The sequence below is a fragment of the Hyperoodon ampullatus genome (assembly GCF_949752795.1).
Source record: "Hyperoodon ampullatus genome assembly, chromosome: 6".
NCBI classification, from domain to species: Eukaryota; Metazoa; Chordata; class Mammalia; order Artiodactyla; family Ziphiidae; genus Hyperoodon; species Hyperoodon ampullatus.
The window spans coordinates 125,262,822-125,289,594 of NC_136919.1; the positions used below are offsets into that span (position 1 = coordinate 125,262,822).

Consider the following 26,773-nt stretch of genomic DNA (forward strand, 5'->3'; position numbering starts at 1 on the left):
ATGAATTACACACGGTTCATCACGGCTGCGAGCGCGGCCAGAAAGCCTTCCGCCCTTCGAGTCATGGGTGAGTCCGGGCCCTGCTCTCCCGCTGGAGGGGGCGGTCCCCGCACAGCTGCTCGGGGCGGCCTGAGCCCGGCTCTGCGCAGACCTGGCACGGAAGGCGCGCTGGAACGGGCACGAGGGCGGGCCATCAGCAGTGGAGAGAGGGCAGGCCGCTGTGGACACGTCCTGCTTCGGCTCCAGAGGGCTCTTCCGGGCACAGGAGTCGGGGTTCGGCTCGGCGTGCGGGCGCGTGCGGAGTGGGGAAGGCGGGCTCGCCGGAGAGAGAGGGGTGCGCGCGGAGCCGGGCAGGGACGGGCCGAGTGGAAGACCGTTTTCTGGTACTGTGGCCCTTGGCTTGTCTGCCTGATCACTCCGCCTTCTTAGACGCACGTGTCTATTCCTTAGTTCCTCCACCGGTGAGGTCGGTCCACAAACAAAGGCATCTTCTATGTTTCTTTCGGACTAGCATTGTATCACTAGAAACCGTTACACTTTAAAGTTTTACTGACTTTAATGCAACATGCTGAACCATCGCTGTTTAGGAAAGCCTTCACTGTTTCTTCTTCTCCTCCTTATTTGTTGTAGCTGAGATATTGGGCAAGTCATCGAAATCTGTCCTCTCCCTGGCGACTGGAGCACCAAACCCCAACATGTTCCCTTTCAAGTCTGCGATTATCACCACAGAAAACAAAGAGACCATCCAATTTGATGAAGAGATGATGAAGAGAGCGCTGCAGTATTCTCAGAGCGCCGGGTACTGATCAGTAGACAATGTAACCTTGTTGGGTCATGTTCATGAGCAATATTCTACAGCCCGCTGATAGAGTGACGTGTGCGTTTTTTAACTGGGTATTCAGCAGTGAGGAAGGTTTGGGGAAGAGCTTTAGAAGAAAAAATAATTGCAGCAATGATAGTGAATGCCTAAGACGCCAGGGACTGCTTCTCAACCTTACACGACTAGGAGAGGGAGAGAAGGCTTTTGAAAGTAGGTGCCATTTGAGCTGAGACTGGAATAAAAGAGAGAGAGAGACGATAGCTAGGTGAAGCAGGGTAGGAGAAAGGAGGAAAAGGATGACCCAGGAAGCAGCTAGTTTAGGTCCTGGGGAATTTTTTTAATGATTATGTTCCCTTTCTAAACAGGCAGCTATGTAAGCGTGTTGCCCTCAGTTCAGATGTGTTTAATTTCATAAAGGCAACTGGAACACATATTCTAAGGCTTTCCTTAGCTGGTCTTCTTCCAGTGATAAAGGGTAACTTGCAGAGTGTCTATGAATTCTACTTTATTAAAGCCTGTTTGCTCTGTGATTCAAGAATAATGCATGTTGGGGGCATAAAAATTGTATCGTATATAATGTATACCTAGGCTTTTCTTTCCATGGTGCAAAGAACTTACTGAACCTGCACTTCCAGGTATCCTACAGAAATCTCCCTAAGGGAAACAAAAAATGAATTATGCAGTGAGTGCTCTAATGTAAAAGAAAAAGTACAGGCTTTGGAGTGAGAAAGCTGTAGATTCAAATCTCAGCTCTTTTAATCACCAACTGATTAACTTTATGTGGATTTCTTAATCTCTAAGTCTGTTGCCTTGTCTTTTAAGTAAATATATTAATATTGGCAAAAAGCATTTGAGGACCTTTAAAGTGCCTGGTATAAAGCCACCATTTAGTTCCTGTCTACTATTATTATGATTTTCACTACTGTCAATTTTTACATGCATTTTATGCTTTAGCGTCCCAGAGCTGTTATCTTGGCTAAAACAGTTACAAGTAAAATTGCATAATCCTCCCACCATCCATTATCCACCCAGCCAAGGACAAATGGACATGTGTGTCACATGTGGCAGCCAAGAAGGTCTCTGTAAGGTAAGACTGGAAGGAAAGGCACCCGCGGGAAGAATCAAATACTATGTTCACCCATACAGCCATCTCTCCCTTAGCCACAGAGCATCATGTTCTGTGGATTATGAAGGCTTCCTTGTCTTCACCTAGAACCAGAAGTGGAACTTAAAGACATTCACCAACCTGATTTCTCTTAAACAGAGATCCCACCATCAATGACCCAGACCTCTGAGTCATTAGGACAAGAGGTTGAGGAAGAACTCAACCCCTACCTGCAGCTTAGTGAGCGCTGCTTACTTTCATCTAGCTTGGAGATTCAGGCTACATTTCAGCTATGTTTGTGGTTATGACATTTCAATGCATGACTTTTAAATTCTTCGAGGGTGTATCCTGATACCCCTGAGATGAAACGTCATTCCTTTGTGTGTCTGCTGGTGTTATCATCTGTGCCGGCTGCCTCTTGTACCCTGACTCCCTCTTGGCTGTGGTTCTCCAGGTCTATGTATATGTCTGTGTCTGTGGCTGACTTCTCCTCTGGGTTACTTTCTCTCTCTCCTTCTCTCTCTCTCTCTGTTTCTGCCTCTCTCCTGGGTTCCAGGAACTCCACAGAGGTAACCACCACTGGGGGATCCCCCGATGAAGAGACTGCATATATGGTTCTCAGTTTCATCTATTTTTTCTTTTCTTTTTCATGAATAATTAGTCCTGGATAAGGAGGCTCTACATTCAGTCCTCACATCTAGATGAAAGCATGACTCTTGTTTATCTCAAAGCAGAGTAGCTTTCTTGCTCTTCTTTTTTATGTAAATGTGAAAGCTGGTTAGTTTTAATGAATTTTAATTGAATTATTATTACATAATAATGTGTTAAAGTAATAAGACTATAATTTTCCTCCCTCTTTTTGGACTGAGTTAGGAAAAACAAAAGGATTAGCTGATGTTTCAGTTTTATTGTTGAAGAGAAATATTTGTGATGCCCCAGACAAGTAGGGAAAAAAAGGACTTCAGTGAATTTCTTTTCTTAGGAAGACACTATATGCCTTTTTTTTTTTTTTTCCAGAAAGATGCACAAGAAAGTTTCTTCTTTGTCTCTTGCAACATCAGTCATATCAAAGAGGAAGAGAGCATAGACGGCCAAATGCATCAGTAACTCACTGGCTTAAAGCCATGCTTGTTCCCGAGGCCTCCTGAGAATCCGGTTTAATATTTCTCCCACTTTGTTCTCCAGGATGGATATTATTTTAGGTGTCTGTGTCTCAGATAATAAACAGCCCTCCCTCCTCATTTAGGATATTTGACTTTCTCATGTCCCCTAATTGACATGGGCAATGAATGTGCTGAGGTTTTCATCTGATCCACAGGTGATACACAAGCCACCCCAGTGATCCGTTTGGTCCTAGGAGGCCCTGTAAATCCTGAATCAATGAACTTATCAGAGGAAGATACTGTTTGTCATAAAATGCCAAAAGGTCATAAGGAAAAGTAAATGGAATATCCTAATCCAAATTGGAAAAAAATGTCACATCTTCTGTCTCAATGGATAGTGGCCGTGCTGTTTGTCAAGAGATCTAATTTGTTATAATGATATAGGGAGGAGAGGCTTGACCTGGGGATTGTGAAATGTCACAGGTTGGGAAAGGATTATTCTCTGACTCCTGTAAGATTTAGTCAGAATGGACCCCTGTGGTTTAGGCTGGAAAACTCTCTTGTGTGGCTCTACTGATGTCACGAGGCATCATACTGTCCTCAGGATCCCCCGAGATTCGTGGGCCTTGTCTTCCCTGACCTCTGAGTCTCCTTCACCCTTGCTGAGCCCCCCTCCTTTCTGGGATGCTCCCGTTCCGCCTTGCCCTGCCGCCCCTGCAGTGTCCCTTATGTATGGGAGCCCCGTGAGGCTGGGCCCCCAAACCTCTTTCCCCTTCACACACACACCTTCCCTGGGCATCACACCCGGGCGATCACGTCCATGCCATTAACTCCAGGCTCCCTGCACATCCACGCATCCACCGACCCACCTGATCCATCCCAGGCTGTTCCAAAGGCCCCTCAGACCAAAACACACTCATCTGCTTCTCCCTCAGAACAGACAGCGTTGGGGGCGTTTTTCAGTCAGTGGCACTCCTCCCACCACCTCCCCACCTGCACAGCCAGAAATCCAGGGGTCCCTCCTGACACCTCTCCTTCCTCGCGCCCCCTCAGTCCACAGTTAGGTCTGCTGGTTCTGATTTCTTAAATGCCGCTCCGTTCTCTCCAGCCCCACCATCATCAACCCATCCAGACCTCCCTTACCTTTCCCAAGGACTGCAGCAAAAACCTCCCAAATGAGCCTAAAAACTTCCCAGACTCCACCTGTACTCTCGTTCCTTTTTGATACTTTGAGTTTGCAGCCAGAATGACTTTCTCAAATGCCTGTCTGGTCACCTGACTCCCCGGTCCCGCCCTCGACTTAAAATTCTCACTGGGCTCACTTGGCCCAAAGACCTCCCTGGACGCTCTCTGCCCACTTCCCTCTGACCTCCTTCCAGTCTCCTCTTCACACTCCACCTCAAGGCACAGGATTCTTTCAGTTTCTCAAACTGTGTACGTATTGTCATCCCTCCTTCTACTCGTCACTTCCTCAGGGAAGCCCTCCCTGAATGCTCTAAGTTCCCTGAGTGCCCAAGTCCTCCTACAATGAGCACGTAGGGTGTTGGCATCTATACGTAATAGCGCTTATCACTGATTTTACATATGCATTTATCTGAGTAGTTATTTGATTAGAATCTAGCTTTCAGTGGGCTAGCACCTCCACGAGGGTAAAAACCATCCCACTATACTCATCAGTTTGTCTCCATAGGTCCTGGCTTATAGCAAGGATTTTTAAATTATTCAAAGAAGGAATACATGAATTTTAGGAGCCAAACCAGTTATATATATATATATTTTTTAAACCTAGAATGGAGGTTTGCAAACTATGGCTTGAGAGACAAGCCAGCCATTGTCTGATTCTGTAAATAGAGTTTTATTGGAACTCAGCCACACCATCGGCTGATGTACTGTCTACAGCTTTCTCACCATAGAGGCAGAGATGAGTAGTTGCAATGGAAACACCAGGGCTCACAAAACACGTCCCATCTGTTGGCATTTACAGAACACTTGCCAACTCCTTCTCTAGAATCCTAGTGAGCCCAAACCAAAAACAAAAAAAGGTGGTGGGGGGGGGTGTTTCTAAGACCAGAAATCAAACTAACCAAGCTAACCTATGCTTCTTTTGTTAGGTATTTGAAATGATCGTTAATCCTGGAGATAATATCCTCGTCAATGAACCTATTTATTCAGGAACAATTCATGCTGTGAGTACACATTTCTACAAAAGGCAACTCTTTCTTATAAGAAATAAGAAACCACTGCACCTTGAGAATTATCTGTCCACTGAAACATAAAATAGCATCTTTCTTCTTCAACATATGCAAAATATGTGAAATGTACCCTCTGCTTTATACATTTCTCCTTACAAAGTCTAAATGTAGAGGTGCTAAAATTGGGTTGTGCAAAATCATGTCCAGATTGCTTAATATTCCACCTGAAATGTGACTTAATTTACAAAGACATTTTTCACTACCATCTATACTACCACATGCCTAAGGATGATCATATGTCAGTGTAGAATAACTGTACAGGAACATGGTATGATTAGGAGTTTCCTCTCCAGTGTTAATTAATGGGACTTTAATATCCAGAATGGGGAATCGGATCACCTGCTCTGCTGTGCCCTGGGCTGAACACACCACTGTCGGGGGCACAATACTTTTGGGTCGATGTGAATACAGCCTAGAGCACAGTCGGAGAAAAGCGACCAGAGTGAACAAAGGAATGGAAGTAATACCATAGGTTGAATTGTTTTAGGAACTATGCTCTTTTCTGAAGAGAGAGAAGACTCCACGGGGACATGAGAATTGTCCTTAAATACATTAAAGCTAGCCATGTGACAGAGGAGTTAGATTTGTCTGTGCATGTCCTCAGGTTCGTACAGCTGGAATCAAAGGATGGAAACTACAGGGAAACAGTTTCAACTCAATGTAACAACTGTCTAACCATCAGCCTTCCCAGCTCTCTGAGGAGTACAGCACTGCCCATCACTGCAGGGGCTCAAAGAAAGAAGCCAGACACAAAAGGACAAATATTGTATGATTCCACTTGTACTAAATATCAAAAATAGGCAAATTCATAGAGACAGAAAGTTGATGAGAGGTTACCAGGGCCTGGGGGAGGGGGAAATGGGGAGTTGTTGCTTAGTGACTACAGGCTTTCTGTTTAGAGTGATGAAAAGATTTTGGAAATTGCTAGTGAGAGATGCACACATTAGGAACGTAATTAATGCCACTGAATCCCACACGTTAAAATGGCAGATTTTTTGTTATATATATTTTACCACAATTTGAAAATCTAAAGTAAAATAATGGCCTTAATCATTGGATACTAATTATTCATTATTTTCCTGAACTCCAAAGATGTAAGATTACACAATGCCTGTAAATGTAAAACTTGTATCTATGTAAAAATAGCACGATGCACACACGTTTTCACACACCCAAACAGAAACCAGTGCCACACTGTGAGGGAATATGCTGACGAGTCATGTGTGTTTACCTCATGGCCCAATATGAACTTGTTTTATTCATGTAGATGTGTTTTTAAAGTCTAAGACCTTTAAAATTTGCCATAAGTAGGGTCTGGATTATTCTCACTTAGTGCATAAGTCTACATTTGACCACTAATATGTGTGTTTGCATATCCTTTGAAAAATTTTCTTCTGAGAACTTCACTCAATTATTGGGGTTTTTTTCTTAATTTTTATTGAAATATAGTTTATTTACAATGTCATGTTAGTTTCAGGTATACAGCAAAGTGATTCAGATATATGTATATATCTGTTCTTTCTCACATTCTTTTCCATGATAGGTCATTACAAAATATTGAGTATATACTTCCCTGTGCTATACAGTAGGAGCTTGCTGTTTATTTATTTATATATTGTAGTGTATATATGTTCATCCCAAACTCCTAATTTATCCCTCCCCACCCTTCCCCTTTAGTAACCATAAGTTTGTTTTCTATGTCTGTGAGTCTGTTTGTTTTGTAAATAAGTTCATTTGTATCCTTGTCTTAGACTCCACATGTAAGTGCTATCATATGATGTTTGTCTTTCTCTGACTTACTTCACTTAGTATGATAATCTCTAGGTCCATCCATGTTGCGGCAAATGGCATTATTTCATTCCTTTTTATGTCTGAGTAATATTCCATTGTATATATGTACCATATTTTCTTTATCCATTCATCTGTTGATGGACATTTTAAGTTGCTTCCATCTCTTGACTATTGTCAATAGTGCTGCTATGAACATTAGGGTGCATGTATCTTTTTGAATTATACTTTTCTCCAGGTATATGCCCAGGAGTGGGATCACTGGATCATATGGTAACTCTACTTTTAGTCTTTTAAGAACCTCCACACTGTTCTCCATAGTGGCTGCACCAATTTACATTCCCACCAACAGTGCAAGAGGGTTCCCTTTTCTCCACACCCTCTCCAGCATTTATTATTTGTAGACTTTTTGATGATGGGCATTCTGACTCATTTGAGGTGTTACCTCATTGTAGTTTTCATTTGCATTTCTCTAATAATTAGGGGTGTTGAACATCTTGTCATGTGCCTGTTGGCCATCTGTATGTCTTCTTTGGAGAAATGTCTACTTCAGTCTTCTGTCCATTGTTTGATTGGGTTGTTTATTTTTTGGTTTTTTGTTTTTTGATATTGAGCTGTATGAGCTGTTTGTATACTTTGGAAATTAATCCCATGTCAGTTGCATTGTTTGCAAATATTTTCTCCCAGTCTGTAGGTTGTCTTTTCATTTTGTTGATGGTTTCCTTTGCTTGTTATTAATAAGTCCCAATTTTTTCTTTATGAACATAAAACATAAAAATACAAGACTTTTATAAAACTATGTCTATAAGCAAGACCACTACTTTCAACTTCAGCCTCTGCAATTGGTACAGTATTGAAATACTTCCACATGCCTTGATGAGCCACTGCCATTATGCTCCCTGGCTCCCCTGGCCCCTCTCCTAAGACCACCCTGAACCCCCCATGGTACAGAGCTAATGCTGGCCTGGCATGGGGCCTACAGGATGTATCTGAAGTGCCCATGCTATATCACTTGTCCAATATTTTGAATATCACCTCTGCTTATAACTATTTTATGTATTAGCATCACAGATGCTTTATATGATTAATTTACTTTGTAAAAAAATTCCTTAATAAACTCGTATTTTATGAAGCAGTTGTAACCATAATTATAAAGATGATACAGTCAGAAGAGGCTGGGTTATGCTATGGAATATCTGACTCCTTATCTCGCTGGCCTATGGCTGCAAAGTCCTGTCTTTCTCTCACACACCGTGTCCACGGTCAGGCCATCGAGCTCTGTGCCATGCCATCTTCATCCCAGGCCCCAGAGTGACAGAAGCAGCCTCACCTGGACCGCTGCCAGTCTTAGAGCAGAGGGAACAGGGAACGAGAGACCCAAGCTGGGATTTAAAGCTTCTGCTTGGAAGGAACACCCATCACTTCTGCACGCAATTTATTGACCAAAGCCAGACCCCTGGCCAAGCCTGACATATATGAGCAGGGATGTCTACCCTTCCTCTAGGAATTGACAGGGAATATATTTGAACCATAATGGAAGCTTAACGGGAGCAACAATAGAATCGGAAAATACAACCTCAGCCCTTGGGTGTAGGGCTGAGTGCAGGTTTGTGTTTAAGGGTATAAATGGTCACATTTTCATTACTGTAAGATCCAGTGACTATGATATTTTGTATCATGTCTGAGTCTTGGGCTTTCTTTTCTCCTGTCCTCCGCAGATGCAACCACTGGGTGGAAACATTATTAACATTTCCAGTGATGAACACGGGATTATTCCAGACTCCCTCAGAGAAATACTTTCCAAATGGAAACCAGAAGATTCAAAGAACCCCGAGAAAAACACCCCCAAATTCCTTTATACTGTCCCAAATGGCAACAACCCTGCCGGCAACTCATTAACAACTAACCGCAAAAAGGAAATCTATGAGGTATTTTCAAAGAATGTGCTCCGTGGCTGTGTTCTTGTTTCTCTCTGACCCTTCAGAAGAGTGCGCTCAAGCTCCTTCTCTGATTAGCCTCTTGCTCTCAAGGAAGATGATTTTTAATAAAAGGGTCCCCCTAAATTTAAACTCAAGAAACTATTACACTCTTGCTATGAGGCTTTCCTTGCCCTTTAATGGATATTTTCGTTGAAAGAGATGTTACTGTTGGTGTAGTGTTAAACTCACCTCTTCCTCGCCTCTCTTCCTCCTGTCTTCCCCTCATCCCCACCTCCAATCCATCCCGTGGCTCCCAGCACCAACGTTATCCCAACCCACCGTCTCCTTGGCCGCCCGCCCTCCCGGACCCCGTGACTGGCCCCCTCCTCACAGCTCCCTCCCCCGGCTCGGGGCGTCTGTCCTGCTCAAGTGTAGATCTGCAACCCTTCCTCCAGCTGCTTCCCTGCACTTAACACAAGATCAGAGTCCTTCACCTCCATGCACAGCGATGCGGCCTGGGCCTCGGTTCTCAGGCTGGGGTCTCTCACAGCCTTCTTGGTGCAGCTACACAGCCTGCCTTCTGTCCCTGACACACCTATGCCTCTTCTACAAACGTCTGTCCCTTAAACATGCCAAGTACTTTCTCAGCCCCAGGGCCTTTGCTCCTGGTCCCTCAGTCTGAAACCTTCGGCCCTGTCGTCGGCACGCCGGGTCCTTCCGGCCGGCCTGAGCCCTCCGGGAGCTCCCGTGTCCCTGTCTCTCTCTCACACATCACCCTCTTTAGCCTTCGGCCCAGCCCTCAGAACCCCCTCCTCACCCTCTGCTCACTGTCTACTGGCTCATGTTCCCTCTGTCTTTCCCGCCAGAACGTAAGTTCCCTGAGGATGGAGCTTTTAGGGCTGCTTCCTGTCCTCCTCCTGCTCCTAGGACACGGAGCCCTCAGGAGCTTCTTGGATGAATGAATGAATGAGTACCAAGAACTAGGATTCCAAGTGATTTTCAGCTTCGAGCGCTCTGAAGAAATAAATATGCTCCTTTAACCTTTTTTAGCTCGCAAGAACATATGACTTCCTCATCATAGAAGACGATCCTTACTATTTTATGCAGTTCAACAAGGTAAGTGCAGGGTCACCTCAGCCCACAATCAGTAGATAAGTGGCTGTCAGTTCCTGTGCTGATGAGAGTTTAGCCCCGGGCTGCGGAGGGTTTTCAGCTCTGGTATTACTGCGCTTTCCAGCTATCCCTTCCCTTTAGAATAGTGGCTGGCGCTCTGTGCGTGGCTCCTTAGACACCGGGCCAGGGTTACGGAGTGGGTGTCTCCTTGGGTGTCAACCTCAGTCTCTCGGGGGTGGCTGATGGGCGGAGGACTTGGGAGGCGTGTCCAGACGGAAGGAGAAGGAGGGCCGCGCTCCCTCAGTGAGGCGGTGCTGGGCAGGGGAGGGGCGTTCCCAGCATCACGCTGCCTGCTCGCCATCCCTGTCACTTAGGCTCGGGGACCTTCCTGCAGAATCATGGGCTTTTAGATCCTTTCCCACTATATACGTACACCACTGTCCACGAGCATGGTGTCCTAGGAGACAACAGTAGTGGTACAGACCCCAATGCCCAATTCCTCAAAATCCAACACTGTATTTGCTCTAAGGGCTGCACAGAACAAACACATGCACTCAGTCCCCACTCTGTATCTACGGAGAAGAAACAGAACTCTTGGCTTTTTATCTAGTTTGCCTGAATACCATGTCTGCCTGCCGCCCACCTTCAACACGACCCTGGCCCCCTTTCTTGTTGGCATTTACTTTTGAAGTAAATATGGAAGTTTCAGCACTGCATACTGACTACACGGCTCATCTTCATCTGCACCTTTTTCGTGTTTCTAGTTGGTCTAAGGGGCAGCATTCTCTTCCTAAACAGCCCTGAATGCTGATGGCCCTCTTCGTTTTGGTCTTTTCCAAACGAGTTTTTCTTGAATCCTTCCTCGAAATCTGTTCCTCCTGGATCTCAAGCCTTGGGACAAGGAGGTCCCGTGTGAGGTTTCTCTAAACTCACGGGAGTGGCATCGTGAGCAAGTGAGAGGACGTGTGTGTGTGTTTGGCAGAAAAGCCGTGAAGATCGGCAGATACGAACAGAAGAACACGCATCTCTGGTTCTTACTCCATTTCAAGGGGCTGAGATGAAGACAAGAAAAAGGATGTTTGTCCTACTGTTCTCCAAATCCATTCCTCCCCACTCTCCGCACAAAGTAGGGATACGGTGTCTAACAGACTTCCCAAACCAACAGTATTTTTCTTCCATTTCAAGCCCTGGGCACCAACTTTTCTCTCCATGGATGTTGATGGGCGTGTCATCCGAGCTGACTCATTTTCCAAAGTCCTGTCCTCTGGGTAAGGCCCTGGCTGTGCCTTCAGGCTGCATCTAAAGGTGACAGAGGCTGCACCTCAGCATCTTTTACTGCAAACAGTTCTTCTCATTTAAGATGCTTGTATCCCCATTTGATTGACTTAATACCAGGCTTTTCTCCCAATCTGTCCCCAGTGGTCAAAGATACTTGGCCATTAAATTATAGCTGTAGGGGGACTGGTCAGGTTTTTGGTTCATATATGAAAGAGCACATGTAGAAATACATGGTTCATTTTAAGTGTACAATTAAGTTTAAATGTGTATTTTAAATAAGTAGTTTTATTAGAATGTGTTAACTGTCTAAGTGTGTTTGTCCCCAGGTCACAAAATTCTTCCCCATGAAATCACTAACATGGTATTAATTGTTAATGCAGGGTTGGTATTGTGCCTTTTCTCTCTTTGTGCAGGTTGCGAATAGGGTTTATAACTGGTCCAAAGCCCTTGATCGAGAGAATTGTTTTACACATACAAGTTTCAACAATGCACCCCAGCACTTTTGCCCAGGTACGGACAACTTAGGAAATAGGAATTTTTTTGAATCAGATCATAAAACAATATACATGTTGGCAAATAAGACTGAGTGAACATGGCAGGGAGAGAAATCACTGATTGCATCTCTAGTTCCACATGGACTGAATTAGGAGACCACACACAGCAGATGTTTGCTCTAAAAGCCAAAAGAGATTTGAATGGACCTGGTGCTGTTTCACAGTGTAGACCAAACTCCTTGAGGGTCAGAGATCTTATTCAGCTGTGTCCTGGTATCTAGCTCAGGAATCCCATAAAAACTGTGTTGGACTTGACAGGACAGAAGAGGTTTGGTGAAGTAACACACCGTTAGCTTCATTGTCCTGGAATCTGAGAGCAAGGGTTCAAACCTGCATGGCGGCCTGACCTCTCCCTTCACTGCCCATGTGCTAAGCTCCCTACAGACAGCGGCTGGAATGTATTTTAATTAAATACAGTAAAATTATTTGCGGCGAATGTATAAATTTCTTCACAAGCTTTGAGCAATGATTGGACCCATCCCTAAGGCAATCTTGAGAACCAACCATAAGGACAGGGCTGCTACCTAACAACTCAAAAGGCGTAGTTTATGTAGAATGGACATTTCTTTGACATTATACATTCCACAAAGTGCACGTGTCCCCGTGTTTTATCAAGTTGGGGACTTTTTCCATATTTTCTGTATCTGTTATCAACCAAATTTCACTATCCATCTACAACATTTAGAACTTCCATTTTGGATAGAAAATCTCTGAATATATTATATAACTTCATGTATTGACTGTAGGTGTTTTGGGGGCTCTTTTTGTTTTTTTGTCAATTTATCTCTTTATTTTGATCATAACATTTATTCAATTTCTGGAACTAATTTTTTTTTAAACATCATTATTGGAGTATACTTGCTTTACAATGTTGTGTTAGTTTCTGCTGTATAGGAAAGTGAGTCAGCTATACATATACATATGTCCCCATGTCTCCTCCCTCTTGCATCTCCCTCCCACCCTCCCTATCCCACCCCTCTAGGTGGACACAAAGCACCAAGCTGATCTCCCTGTGCTGTGTGGCTGCTTCCCACTAGCTATCTATTTTACATTTGGTAGTATATATATGTCCATGCCACTCTCTCACTTTGTCCCAGCTTACGCTTCCCCCTCCCCGTGTCCTCATGTCCATTCTCTATGTCTGCGTCTTTATTCCTGTCCTGCCACTAGGTTCTTCAGAACCTTTTTTTTTTTTTTTTTTTAGATTCCATATATATGTGTTAGCATACAATATTTCTTTTTCTCTTTCTGACTTACTTGACTCTATATGACAGACGCTAGGTCCATCCACCTCACTACAAACAACTCAATTTCATTTCTTTTCATGGCTGAGTAATATTCCATTGTATATATGTGCCACGTCTTCTTTATCCATTCGTCAGTCGATGGACACTTTGGTTGCTTCCATCTCCTGGCTATTGTAAATAGAGCTGCAATGTATACTGTGGTACATGAGTTTTTTTGAATTATGGTTTTCTCAGGGTATAGGGGTTGCTGGGTCATATGGTAGTTCTATTTTTAGTTTTTTAAAGAACCTCCATACTGTTCTCCATAGTGGCTGTATCAGTTTAGATCCCCACCAACAGTGCAAGAGGGTTCCCTTTTCTCCACACCCTCTCCAGCATTTATTGTTTGGAGATTTTTTTTTTTTTTTTTTTTTTTTTTTTTTTTTTTTTGCGGTACGCGGGCCTCTCACTGTTGTGGCCTCTCCCGCTGCGGAGCACAGGCTCTGGACGCGCAGGCTCAGCGGCCGTGGCTCACGGGCCCAGCCGCTCCGCGGCACGTGGGATCTTCCCGGACCGGGGCACGAACCCGTGTCCCCTGCATCGGCAGGCGGACTCTCAACCACTGCGCCACCAGGGAAGCCCCTGTTTGGAGATTTTTTGATGATGGCCATTCTGACTGGTGTGAGGTGATACCTCATTATACTTTTGATTTGCATCTCTCTAATGATTAGTGATGTTGACCATCCTTTCATGTATTTGTTGGCAATCTGTATATCTTCTTTGGAGAAATGTGTATTTAGGTCTTCTGCCCATTTTTGGATTGGGTTTTTTTTTTTTTGATATTGAGCTGCATTAGCTGCTTCTATATTTTGGAGATTAATCCTTTGTCAGTTTCTTCATTTGCAAATATGTTCTCCCATTCTGAGGGTTGTCTTTTTGTCTTGTTTATGGTTTCCTTTGCTGTGCAAAAGCTTTAAGTTTCATTAGGTCCTACTTGTTTATTTTTGTTTTTATTTCCATTTCTCTAGGAGGTGGGTCAAATAGGATCTTGCTGTGATTTATGTCAAACAGTGTTCTTCCTATGTTTTCCTCTAAGAGTTTGATAGTGTCTGGCCTTACATTTAGGTCTTTAATCCATTTTGAGTTTATTTTTGTGTATGGTGTTAGGGAGTATTCTAATTTCATTCTTTTATATGTAGCTGTCCAGTTTTCCCAGCACCACTTATTGAAGAGGCTGTCTTTTCTCCATTATATATATATTTTTTCTTTTCTTTGCTGTATGCGGGCCTCTCACTGTTGTGGCCTCTCCCGTTGCGGAGCACAGGCTCCGGACGCACAGGCTCAGCGGCCACGGCTCACGGGCCCAGCCGCTCCACGGCATGTGGGATCCTCCCAGACTGGGGCACGAACCCGCGTCCCCTGCATCGGCAGGCGGACTCTCAACCACTGCGCCACCAGGGAAGCCCTCTCCATTATACTATATTCTTGCCTCCTTTGTCAAAGATAAGGTGACATATGTACGTAGGTTTATCTCTGGGCTTTCTATCCTGGTCCATTGATCTATATTTCTGTTGTTGTGCCAGGAGCATACTATCTTGATTACTGTAGCTTTGTAGTATAGTCTGAAGCCAGGGAGCCTGGTTCCTCCAGCTCTGTTTTTCTTTCTCACATTGCTTTGGCTATTCGGGGTCTTTTGTATTTCCATACACATTGTGAAATTTTTTGTTCTACTTCTGTGAGAAATGCCATAGGTAGTTTGATAGGGATTGCATTGAATATGTAGATTGCTTTGGGTAGTGTAGTCATTTTCACAATGTTGATTCTTCCAATCCAAGAACATGGTATATCTCTCCATCTGTTTGTATCATCTTTAATTTCTTTCACCAGTGTCTTATAGCTTTCTGCATACAGGTCTTTTGTCTCCTTAGGTAGGTTTATTCCTAGGAGTGTAAATTGGAGTGTTTCTTTAATTTCTCTTTCAAATTTTTCATCATTAGTGCATAGGAATGCAAGAGATTTCTGTGCATTAATTTTTTATCCTGCTACTTTACCAAATTCATTGATTAGCTCTAGTAGTTTTCTGGTGGCATCTTTAGGATTCTCTATGTATAGTATCATGTCATCTACAAACAGTGACAGTTTTCCTTCTTCTTTTCCAATTTGGATTCTTTTTATTTCTTTTTCTTCTCTGCTTGCTGTGGCTAAAACTTCCAAAAGTATGATGAATAATAGTGGTGAGAGTGGGCATCCTTGTCTTGTTCCTGATCTTAGTGGAAATGGTTTCAGTTTTTCACCACTGAGAATGATGTTGGCTGTGGGTTTGTCATATATGGCCTTTATTATGTTGAGGTAAGTTCCCTCTATGCCTACTTTCTGGAGAGTTTTTATCATAAATGGGTGTTGAATTTTGTCAAAAGCTTTTTCTGCATCTATTGAGATGATCATGTGGTTTTTATCCTTCAGTTTGTTAATATGGTGTATCACATTGATTTATTAGCGTATACTGAAGAATCCTTGCATTCCTGGTATAAACCCCACTTGATCATGGTGTATGATCCTTTTAATGTGCTGTTGGATTCTGTTTGCTAGTATTTTGTTGAGGATTTTTGCATCTATGTTCATCAGTGATATTGGCCTGTAGTTTTCTTTCTTTGTGACATCCTTGTCTGGCTTTGGTATCAGGGTGATAGTGGCCTCGTAAAATGAGTTTGGGAGTGTTCCTCCCTCTGCTATATTTTGGAAGATTTTGAGAAGGATAGGTGTTCGCTCTTCTCTAAATGTTTGATAGAATTCGCCCGTGAAGCCATATGGTCCTGGGCTTTTGTTTGTTGGAAGATTTTTAATCACAGTTTCAATTTCAGTGCTTGTGATTGGTCAGTTTATATTTTCTCTTTCTTCCCGGTTCAGTCTCAGAAGGTTGTGCTTTTCTAAGAATTTGTCCATTTCTTCCAGGTTGTCCATTTTATTGGCATAGAGTTGCTTGTAGTAATCTCTCATGATCCTTTGTATTTCTGCAGTGTCAGTTGTTACTTCTCCTTTTTCATTTCTAATTCTATTGATTTGAGTCTTCTCCCTTTTTTTCTTGATGAGTCTGGCTAATGGTTTATCAATTTTGTTTATCTTCTCAAAGAACCAGCTTTTAGTTTTATTGATCTTTGCTATTGTTTTCTTCTTGTTTACTTGAGATTTTTCTTGTTTCTTGAGGTGAGATTGTAGTTAGTATGATTTTAGGCAGCCTCTCTGCTAATGGGAGAGGTTGTGCCCCTGTCTTACTAGTTGTTTGGCATGGGGCGTCCAGCACTAGAGCTTGCTGGCCATTGGGTAGAGGTGGGCCTTAGCGTTGAGACAGAGATCTCTGGGAGAGCTCTTGCCAATTGATATTACATGCAGCCGGGAAGCCTCTGGTGGTCCAATGACCTGAACTTGACTCTCCCACCTCAGAGGCTCAGGCCTGACAACAGGCTGGAGCACCAAGACCCTGTCAGCCACACAGCTTAGGGAAGCCTTCAGCCAAACAGAAACATGGCGAACGGAGCACACACCTGTAGAAACCCTCTGCGACTGTATGTGTTTTATATTTAGAGACCATCCAGGGTGGCAGTTATTGGGTGGGTCTGAGACTGGACAGTCTGACTTAAGTCCAGGCTCTTTGAGGAGCAGTGACCTCAGGAAAGTTAACTTCACCTCGTGCCTCAGTCTGTTCCTCAGTATATTAGAAATCATGACCTGCCTAATAAGGGTATTACGAAGATCAGCTTAGCTGAAATACGTTCATATGGTACAGCAGTTTCCGGCACATAGGAAGGACCATATAAATATTTTGTTATTTTTACTATTATTCTTGTCATTGTTAATAATCAACCTTATTATAAATCGCTGGCTCTACAGAGCTTGGTACAGCTTGTAGCATCCTCTTAGGGTGGTTTGCACATGATCAAGAGTGGTTTGCTTTTATGTTTGGGCAAAAAACACATTTTAGAGGATGAATGATGACCTTATTACTGTCTCATCCCGTTTAGCTCCTGGTATCACAGCTTCTGTACCAATGGGGAGGAGAGGGCTTCCTGGCTCATGTAGACAGGTATTGTATTTTAGCTTCCATACTTTACATAGAAATGGACTTCACTCTATTAATTTTCATTTTTGAATTATTCCAAAATAATGGAAAAACCACAATGGTAAAAAGTTTACCACCCAAGAGGTCAAATAAATATGCTCTATTCCCTCATCAAGAATTCAACATTTTCATCAAGATAGAAAATAGATTCTTACAGACTGGACTTCAGAGCCTTTTAATTTCTGCCATCAATGTACTAAACACATCCTTTTCATTTTATTGTTCTTTTAGGGTTATTGATTTCTATAGGAAGCAGAGGGATGCATTATTGGCAGCTGCAGACAAGTGGTTAAGTGGTGAGTGGAACTTACATCCTGTCCTGGGATGAATAGTAGCCCTTATATGAGTGAGTGATACACACCACAGGGTATTGTTAATAACCCTGGGGAAGGAAACAGGGTCCAGGAGTATTCTTTGTCAAGAAAATGTTACCTTATAAATAGTCTCAGAAGTAACAGCACAAACCCTGGCACAATTCTACGCATTTCTACTATACTTGACTGCTGCAAAGAATCTGTGGTTTAAAGAAAAATGGCCAATTAGTCTAACACCAGCAATAATCTACTTAAAGCTAAATAATATCTGTACTCAAAAGGTTTTCAAAATTTTGCTCCAAATAGAAGAGGAATTGTGACATGACATATTCCTTTTCTAACTAGACTCTATAAAGACAAAACAGTACAATAGTACAAACTAAGTACAGTCTAAGGTGGGTTTCTCATTACAGATGATTTGACTTTTAATCATTTACCTCATTAATCAGTAGTATTTCTATTGCTAATTTGATTTCAGAATGCTTTAGATTTAATTTTCTATTAAGGAAGAAAGTAAAATTAATTACCTGGCTTTAATTACACCACTAAAAATGCCTTTTGTAGGAATAATAGTAAATACAAAGTATTCAGTTCTTATTTCCCTCATATCTTGTTCCCTCTGTAGTCCTGGTAAAAACACAATTACTATCTTTTTGATAAGAGTACTTAGTCTACCACTTCCTATAGTGAAGTTGAAAAAAAGGTTTTAATCAACATCAAGGTTTTTTTTTTAAAGGTAATAATCAAAATCAAAATAACTCTTGTTCCTTCTTGGTTTCTCTATCCTTATATTCAATGAAATATAAAGCCTACAAATACACCAGGAATTCCTGAATTTTAAGTACTTCTTAATTGCATTGCAATAAAAACTTCAATTCATTGGACTTCTGAACGATTATGTAAATGATAGGATTTATTGAAATGCTAGAAGGCTCTAGAAAGGGTTGAGGAATCCTCTTCTAAAATTGAAAGAGCCACGTTTGGCTTAGGGACAATTCTAAGAAAGGGAGGTGGGCATGGCACTGGATTTCCTGCACTGCCCTGCGACCCACTAAAATCAGAAATATACACGAGTTCCCTCTCTCCCTTTCAAACCCTCCCCTCACTTTTTAAAATAAAACTCAGAACACCAATTTTCAGGACTCCTAAAACTATATTTTTAAAAAATGCTATCACCAAAGGAACTTTTCTGGAAATACTGGTTTACAGTTACTGCAATTTGTCATTTCAGCGATATAGTTGACATCATCAAAAATGGTCTCAGGAAACATTTCTTCTCTTCTTTTGTTTGTAGGTTTGGCAGAATGGCATGTTCCTACTGCTGGAATGTTTTTATGGGTCAAAATTAAGGGCCTTCATGATGTAAGAAAACTGATTGAAGAGAAAGCCTTTAAGAAAGAGGTAAAACAGGAAGGAAAGCTATATTTTTTCTTTAAAGTAATATCTTAATAAAAATGGCGAGAGATGTTTATCACTGCCCACCAACCCAAGGGAAAATGTTTGCCTATCAGATACATTATCTCCTTACTAAGATCATAATAGATTTTGGGTTACAGAATTAGTCTCCTGGTCTAAACCAGGGGAAATACTGTCATTCAGCTCAGCTACTGATTAGCTTAGTGGCTAAGAGCGTACACTCTCTGGCGCCACGTCCTTGGGTGTGAATCCCAGTCCTGCCCCGATATGTGGCACTGGATGAGCTGCCCTTCCTGAGTTTCATCTGGAAAATGCAGATAATAAGAATCCCTCCCTCTTAGGGTGGCTATGATGAAAGCAGTCAATATGGATAAAGCACTTAGACTAATACCTGGCGTATAGTAAATGCTTGATAAATATAAGCCATTAGTATTTACAATAGAAGGATTTTTTTCCTGATTATGAAAGTAAAGCATACTCATAATAGCATTATACTTCATTAAAGCATAATGAAAATTTTTTAAATAGCCCATAATTTGACCACCCAGATTTTATGATCACTTGTGATACATTTTCTTGAAGAGGTTGTATACATCTAGTATTTTGGCTATGAAATTATTGTTTTATTACAGTACAGTTGATTTACAATAGTACATTAGTTTCAGGTATATAACATAGTGATTCAGTATTTTTAAAGATTAGACTCCATTTAAAGTTATTATAGAATATTGGCTGTATCCCCTGTGCTGTATAATAAATCCTGTATCTTCTTTATTTTATACCTAATAGTTTGTCCCTCTTAATCCTCTACCCTTATTTTGTCCTTCCTCCCTTCCCTCTTCCCACTGGTAACAGCTAGTTTGTTCTGTATTATCTGTGAGCCTGTTTCTTTTTGTTGTATTTATTCGTTTTATTTTTTTAGATTTTGCATATAAGTGATAACATGTTATTTCTCTTTTTCTGACTTATTTCACGAGGCATAATACCCCTCAAGTCCATTCATGTCACAAATGGCAGGACTTCATTCTTTTTTATGGCTGAGTACTATTCTAGTGTGTGTGTGTGTGTGTGTGTGTGTGTGTGTGTGTGTGTCTGTGTATGTATACACACATACCACATCTTCTTTATCCATTCATCTGTTGATGGACACTTCGGTTGTTTCTATATCTTGGCTATTATAAATAATGCTGAAATGCATACTGGGGTGCATGTATCTGTTTCAATTAGTGTTTTCTTTTTTCCGGATATATACCCAGGAGTGGATTGCTGCATCATATGGTAGCTCTATTTTTAGATTTTTAGGAACCTCAGTATTGTTTTCAATAGTGGCTGCACCAATTTGCACTCCCACCAACAGCGGAGGAGGGTTCCCTATTCTCCACATCCTCGCCAACACTTGTTATTTGTGTTCTTTTTGTTAATAGCCATATTTACAGGTGTGAGGTGATATCTCTTTGTGGTTTTGATTTGCATTTCCCTGTTGATTAGTGATGTTTAGCATCTTTTCATGTACCTGTTGTTCATCTGCATTTCTTCTCTGGAAAAACATCTATTCAGGTCTTCTGCCCATTTTTTAGTCTGGGTTTTTTTAAAATACTGCTCTGCAATTATGTTACATGACTAAAATAACACAGAAAAGTTTATATCCTGCTTTTTTCACTTAAAATTAGCCCGCAAGGATTTCTTCTAGGTTTTTTTTCTCCTTTTGTACTTAAATCATAAGTCTACTTAGATTTCATTCAGAGGCACTAATTAAGCTGAGACATCTAAATATGCTTCTCTGTAGCTTTCCAATTTACAAAATCAATCAACCGTTCTCCATTAATTAATTCCTTTATCATGTTCGTCACTCTTTTGTAAACACCAAGTTCTGTTTCGAGTATCACTTTTGTCTTGAGTCAGTGAGTACAAAGAATAGATCATGTTGTTGTTGGCAAACTCCTGTGCTAGAGCATAAGAGACAGTCTAGAGATCAGAGCTGGGAACTGGCTGCCTGGACCCAAGAGCCAATCCACTCCCCTGGGAAAGTCATTCATTCCCTGTAATCATCATACTTGACTGCAGGACTCATGCTTTATTAATTGTTTTAATGCTAATAACAGCACATAGAAAGTGCTTAATAAATACTTAAATGACTTAACTCATATAAGTGCATTTTAGTACAATAAATCAATTTTATTACTTTTTTTTTTGCATTCTTATCAATGCCATTATTCTCCAGAACATTTGATGTGTGTATCCCTGAACTAGGAGCTAAGGATACAGACTTCATATTTATTGTCATTTTTTTTCAGTCCCTTTCTTTTATTCCATATACCCTGTTGCACGTACCTTTACCTTTTCTAAGTAATCTCTATCACTGCTGCCTTAGCCCAAATTTTGGTTATCTTGCAAGGAGATTATTACCATCCCCTCCTTCTCTACAGAAACTTGCTTCTGGCACATCCCTAAACTGTTCCACAATATTGGTAGAAATTATGGTTTTCATTTCATTGTTAATCAGGACAAAAAAAAAAACTCATCTTCTACCTTGAAATTTCCTCCCCAGAACGCCCCCAAATCATTTCATTCCCAGCTCACCTAACTTCAACAACCAGGGGCCAGATTTACACCATGAAAAATCAAGCAGTTTCTTAAAGTTCTGAATGTCATGATTTTACTAGACAACAACCTCAAAGACTTAACAGAACCCAGCTTAGTTCTGACTCACGCACAGTTTTCAAAGACATGGTCTACAGGCTCCTCTGATCCTGCCGTGAGTCAGAGACCCGGGTTCCATTTTAGTTTCACTGATCTTTTCTATTGTCTTCTTAGTCTCTATTTATTTCTGCTCTGATCTTTATGATTTCTTTCCTTCTACTAACTATGGGTTTGGTTTGTTCTTCTTTCTCTAGTTGCTTTAGGTGTAAGGTTAGGTTGTTTATTTGAGATTTTTTGTTTCCTGAGGTACGACTGTATTACTATAAACTTCCCTCTTAGAACTACTTTTGCTGCGTCCCATAGGTTTTGGATCATAATGTTTTCATTTTCATTTATCTCTCGGTATTTTTTGATTTTCTCTTTAAGTTATTCCATGATTCATTGGTTGTTTAGTAGCATACTGTTTAGCCTCCACATGTTTGTATTTTTTGAGTTTTTTTCAATATCCACAAATCAATCTGTGTGACACACCACATTAACAAATTGAAGAATAAAAACCATATGATCATCTCAATAGAGACAAAAAAGCTTTTGATAAAACTCAACATCCCTTTATGATAAAAACTCTCTAGATAGTGGGTATAGAAGGAATACGCCTTAACATAATAATGGCTATATATGAAAAACCCACAGCTAACATCATACTCAACAGCGAAAACCTGAAAGTATTTTCTCTAAGATCGGGAGCAAAACAAGGATGCCCACACTCACCACTTTTATTCAACAAAGTTTTGGAAGACCTAGACACAGCAATTAGAGAAGAAAAAGAAATAGAAAGAATCCAAAGTGGAAAAGAAGAAGTAAAACTATCACTGTTTGCAGATGAGATGATGCTATACATAGAAAATCCTAAAGATACTACCAGAAAACTACTAGAGCTCATCAATGAATTCAGTAAAGTTGAATGATACAAAATAAATACACAGAAATTTGTTGCATTTCTATACACTAACAACAAAAGATCAGAAAGAGAAATTAAGGAAAAAATCCCATTTACCATCACATCTAAAAGAATAAAATACCTAGGAATAAACCTACCTAAAAAGGCAAAAGACCTGTAATTGGAAACCTATAAAATGCTGATGAAAGAAATTGAAGACAACACAAACTGATGGAAAGATACACCATGTTCTTGAACTGGAAGAATCAATATTTTCAAAATGACTTTATTATCCAAGGCCAATTACAGGTTCAGTGCAATCCCTATCAAATTACCAAGGTCATTTTTCACAGAACTAGAACAAATAATTTTAAAATTTGTATGGAGACACAAAAGACCCCTAACAGCCAAAGCAGTCTTGAGAAAGAAGAACGGAGCTGGAGGAGTCACATTCCCTGACTTCAGACGACACTACAAAGCTGCAGTAATCCAAACAGTATTGTAGTGGCACAAAAACAGTAATATAGATCAATGGAACAGTATAGAGAGCCCAGAAATAAACCCACACACCTATGGTCAATTAATCTATGACAAAGGAGCAAGAATATACCATGGAGAAAAGAAAAGACAGTCTCTACAATAAAGGATGCTAGGAAAACAGTACAGCTACATGTCAAAGAATGAAATTAGAACATTCTCAAAGATCATATACAACAATAAACTCAAAATGGTTTACAGACCTAAATGTAAGACTGGATATTATAAAACTCCTAGAGTAAAATGGTCAGAACACTCTTTTTTTTTTTTTTTCCTGCGGTACGCGGGCCTCTCACTGCTGTGGCCTCTCCCGTTGCGGAACACAGGCTCCAGATGCGCAGGCTCAGCAGCCATGGCTCACGGGCCCAGCTGCTCTGCAGCATGTGGGATCTTCCCAGACCGGGGCACGAACCCGTGTCCCCTGCATCAGCAGGCGGACTCTCAACCACTGCGCCACCAGGGAAGCCCTCAGAACACTCTTTAACATAAATCACAGCAATATCATTTTTGCTCTGTCTCCTAGAGTAATGGAAATAAAAACAAAAATAAATATATGGGACCTAATTAAACTTAAAAGCTTTTGCACAGCAAATGACACCATAAAGAAAACAAAAAGGCAACCTACGGAATGGGAACAAATATTTGCAAATGATGCGACAGACAAAGGATTAATTTCCAAAGTATAGAAACAGTATATACAGTGCAATATAAAGAAAAAAAACCCCACAAATAACCCAATCCAAAATTGGGCAGAAGACCTAAAAAGACATTTCTCCAAAGAAGACATGCAGATGGTCAACAGGCACATGAAAGGATGCTCAATATCGCTAATTATTAGAGAAAATCAAATCAAAATGACAATGAGGTATCACCTCATACCAGACAGAATGCCCATCATCAAAAAGTCTACAAATAATAAATGCTGGAGAGGGTGTGGAGAAAAGGGAACCCTCATACACTATTGGTGGGAATTTAAATTGGTGCAACCAGTATGGAGGTTCATTAAGAAACTAAAAATAGAGTTACCATATGATCCAGGGATCCCACTCCTGGGAATATATATATGGAGACAGGTATAATTCAAAAAGACACATGCACCCCAATGTTTCCTTGCATCACTATTCACAATAGCCAAGACATGGAACCAACCTAAATGTCCATCAACAGCTGAATGGATAAAGAAGATGTGGTACATATATCCAATGGAATATTATTCAGCCATAAAAAAGAATGAAATAATACCATTTGTAGCAACATGGATAGATGTAGAGACTATCACACAAAGTGAAGTCAGACAGAAAAAAAGCAAATATCATATGGTATCACTATATGTGGAATCTGAAAAAATTATACAAATGAACTTATTGACAAAATGGAAATAGAACCACAGACATAGAAAACAAACTTATGGTTACCAAAGGGGAAATGGGGGAAGGAATATATTAGGAGTTGGGGATTAACATATATACACTACTATGTATAGCATAGATAACCAACAAGGTCCTACTGTATAGCACAGGGAACTATACTCAGTATTTTATAATAACCTATAAGGGAAAAGAATATGAAAAAGAAAAGATAGATAGATAGATTGATATACATACACATATACATGTACACATATGTGTAACAGAATCACTATTCTATATACCCAAAACTAACACAACATTGTAAATCAGCTACAGTTTAACTTAAAAAAATGAAATAAAAATTTTTTAATGATATTTCATTGTTTGGATTTATTTTACTTTTCTAGTTATGTTAAACATTTATTCATGTTTATTACCTATTACCATTTCTCTTTCTTGAATAAGCTGTCCTTGTCCATTTTAAGGTTTTTCCTCTGTTTCTGTGCATTCTTTATACTATATGGAGAAGACGTAGAATTGCCGTATTTATTGTAAACACTGATTTCTATGCTTTTAGTTTTATTGTACGACATGCAGTAATTTTATATAAATTGATTTTTCTCTTGTGATTTCTTTCACTGCTTTTTAAGTTTAAAAGTCATCCTCCACTCTGAGATTAATTTCACCTATATTTTCTTTTAGTTTTCTTTAACGGTACATCACCTGTTTTCCATAAACTCTCTTAGATATTCATGGTTCCTGGATACAATTTCTACCTTGATAGTTCAGCTCCTTGCCCCTACTTCAGAGCATCCTTCTCTTTAGCTTCTCCAGAGCAGATGGACATGGTGAGTACAATATTCTCTTCAGAGTAAAACTAGATATCCATTTATTTTTTGTGTTCATTTTGTGAGTTACAACATTATTTGATATCTTCTTGGGTTTCTGCAAAATGGGTATTAGTTGGAAAGTCACAAACTACCATTCAGAGAAGTTGCCAGGTTTCTATAGACAAATGATGCGACCAACTTGGAGTTGAATTTTATTGCTTTCATGAATACATGTCAGACCTGCTCAAAAGTGTTAGCAAATTATCAACACGTTAAAAAGAGAACCTCTTTCACTCCTTCATAGAATTAACATGAGCCATAGTACAAATTCATGAAGCCATCTATCTCTATCTCTTGAGGAAGGGTCAAATAGAATAAGATTAATGATTAGAGTTAAGTAATTGCTTAATCACAAACTCCAGCTTTAACCAGGATTACAGGAAACCAAGAAGCAAGTTCCTAAGAACTGTGTGTCGGGAACCCACAGAAGAGCCATAAACTGAAGAGTCCAGTAAGTGTAAGAAGAGTGTATACTTATCCTTGGAGATGGGTTGTCTCCGGGTGTGTTCTTGATTGACTTGCTTTCTCATGTCATTAAATATGCTTTTCATAAGTTATATATGCGTAGAGCTGGACAACTGAAACTATACAGAAGGCATGTGAAGGTGAGAGAGTATATGAAAAAAATAATTTGTGTTCTGGGAGAAAATGATGATCTTCAGGAAATAAGGATTTGAAAAATTTCCTGGGCCTCTGATGTGCTTCCATCTATGTATATTAGTGGACATGACGGCCTCTGACCCAGATGAAACTGAGGTTAATCCTGACCTTTCACTGTCTGATCTCAACCTAAGATGGATACTCTTTGTTTAAATTTCTAAAGTTATGACAGACTTTTCCTAAACAGCGTCCTAATTTTATTAATTCTTCTCTCTGTTCACTTTTAGGCCTTCCAGGGATTAGCCCAACTTATAAAGGAATCTTTATGAAGAAATCGAACTCTTCACAGCACTCACGGTTTTCAGATAAATTATTTCTATGTTTTAGCAGGAAGAAATAATTGTTGGTGTCAGACTTATAGATTGGGTTTCACCAAACACGTCATATTTGTAGTAATTTAACTAGACAACTTTTAAAGTGCCCTTGAACCCATCAGATTGCCAAAATATATTTATAATCCACCTATACATGTTGATGAATTTTCAACCCACAAAAAAATATTTTTATTCTGGATTTTATTGTAAAGATTTTTGTAGTTGCTTTATCATTTCCCATAAATTTTCTTTGAAAATAACATTTTTACAGTAAATTATTTGTAAGCAAACAATCATGTTCAAAATGGTATGTAATGTGAACTTTTCCTATTTTGAAGAAAATGTAATGAGAGCTTGTTGCAAAAATTGTTAGAATTTGACTGTTATACATAATTTTTAGTAAGAGTATCACAGACATTATGTTATGGCACAGAAATC

The 26,773-nt window shown here is 40.4% G+C and overlaps 1 protein-coding gene across 1 annotated transcript; it reads left to right on the forward strand.

Annotated features, from left to right (window-relative positions):
- AADAT (aminoadipate aminotransferase) lies at positions 1-26,290 on the forward strand (the record flags this gene model as incomplete). Its single annotated transcript, XM_079705698.1, has 13 exons — positions 1-67; positions 631-799; positions 1,775-1,907; positions 5,140-5,214; positions 8,787-8,996; positions 10,038-10,103; positions 11,286-11,368; positions 11,792-11,888; positions 17,178-17,239; positions 17,507-17,571; positions 18,884-18,990; positions 25,218-25,319; positions 26,249-26,290. 13 exons carry the CDS (start codon positions 1-3, stop codon positions 26,288-26,290), a joined length of 1,278 nt encoding a protein of 425 aa, XP_079561824.1.
- Between the last annotated feature and the right edge of the window lie 483 nt (positions 26,291-26,773).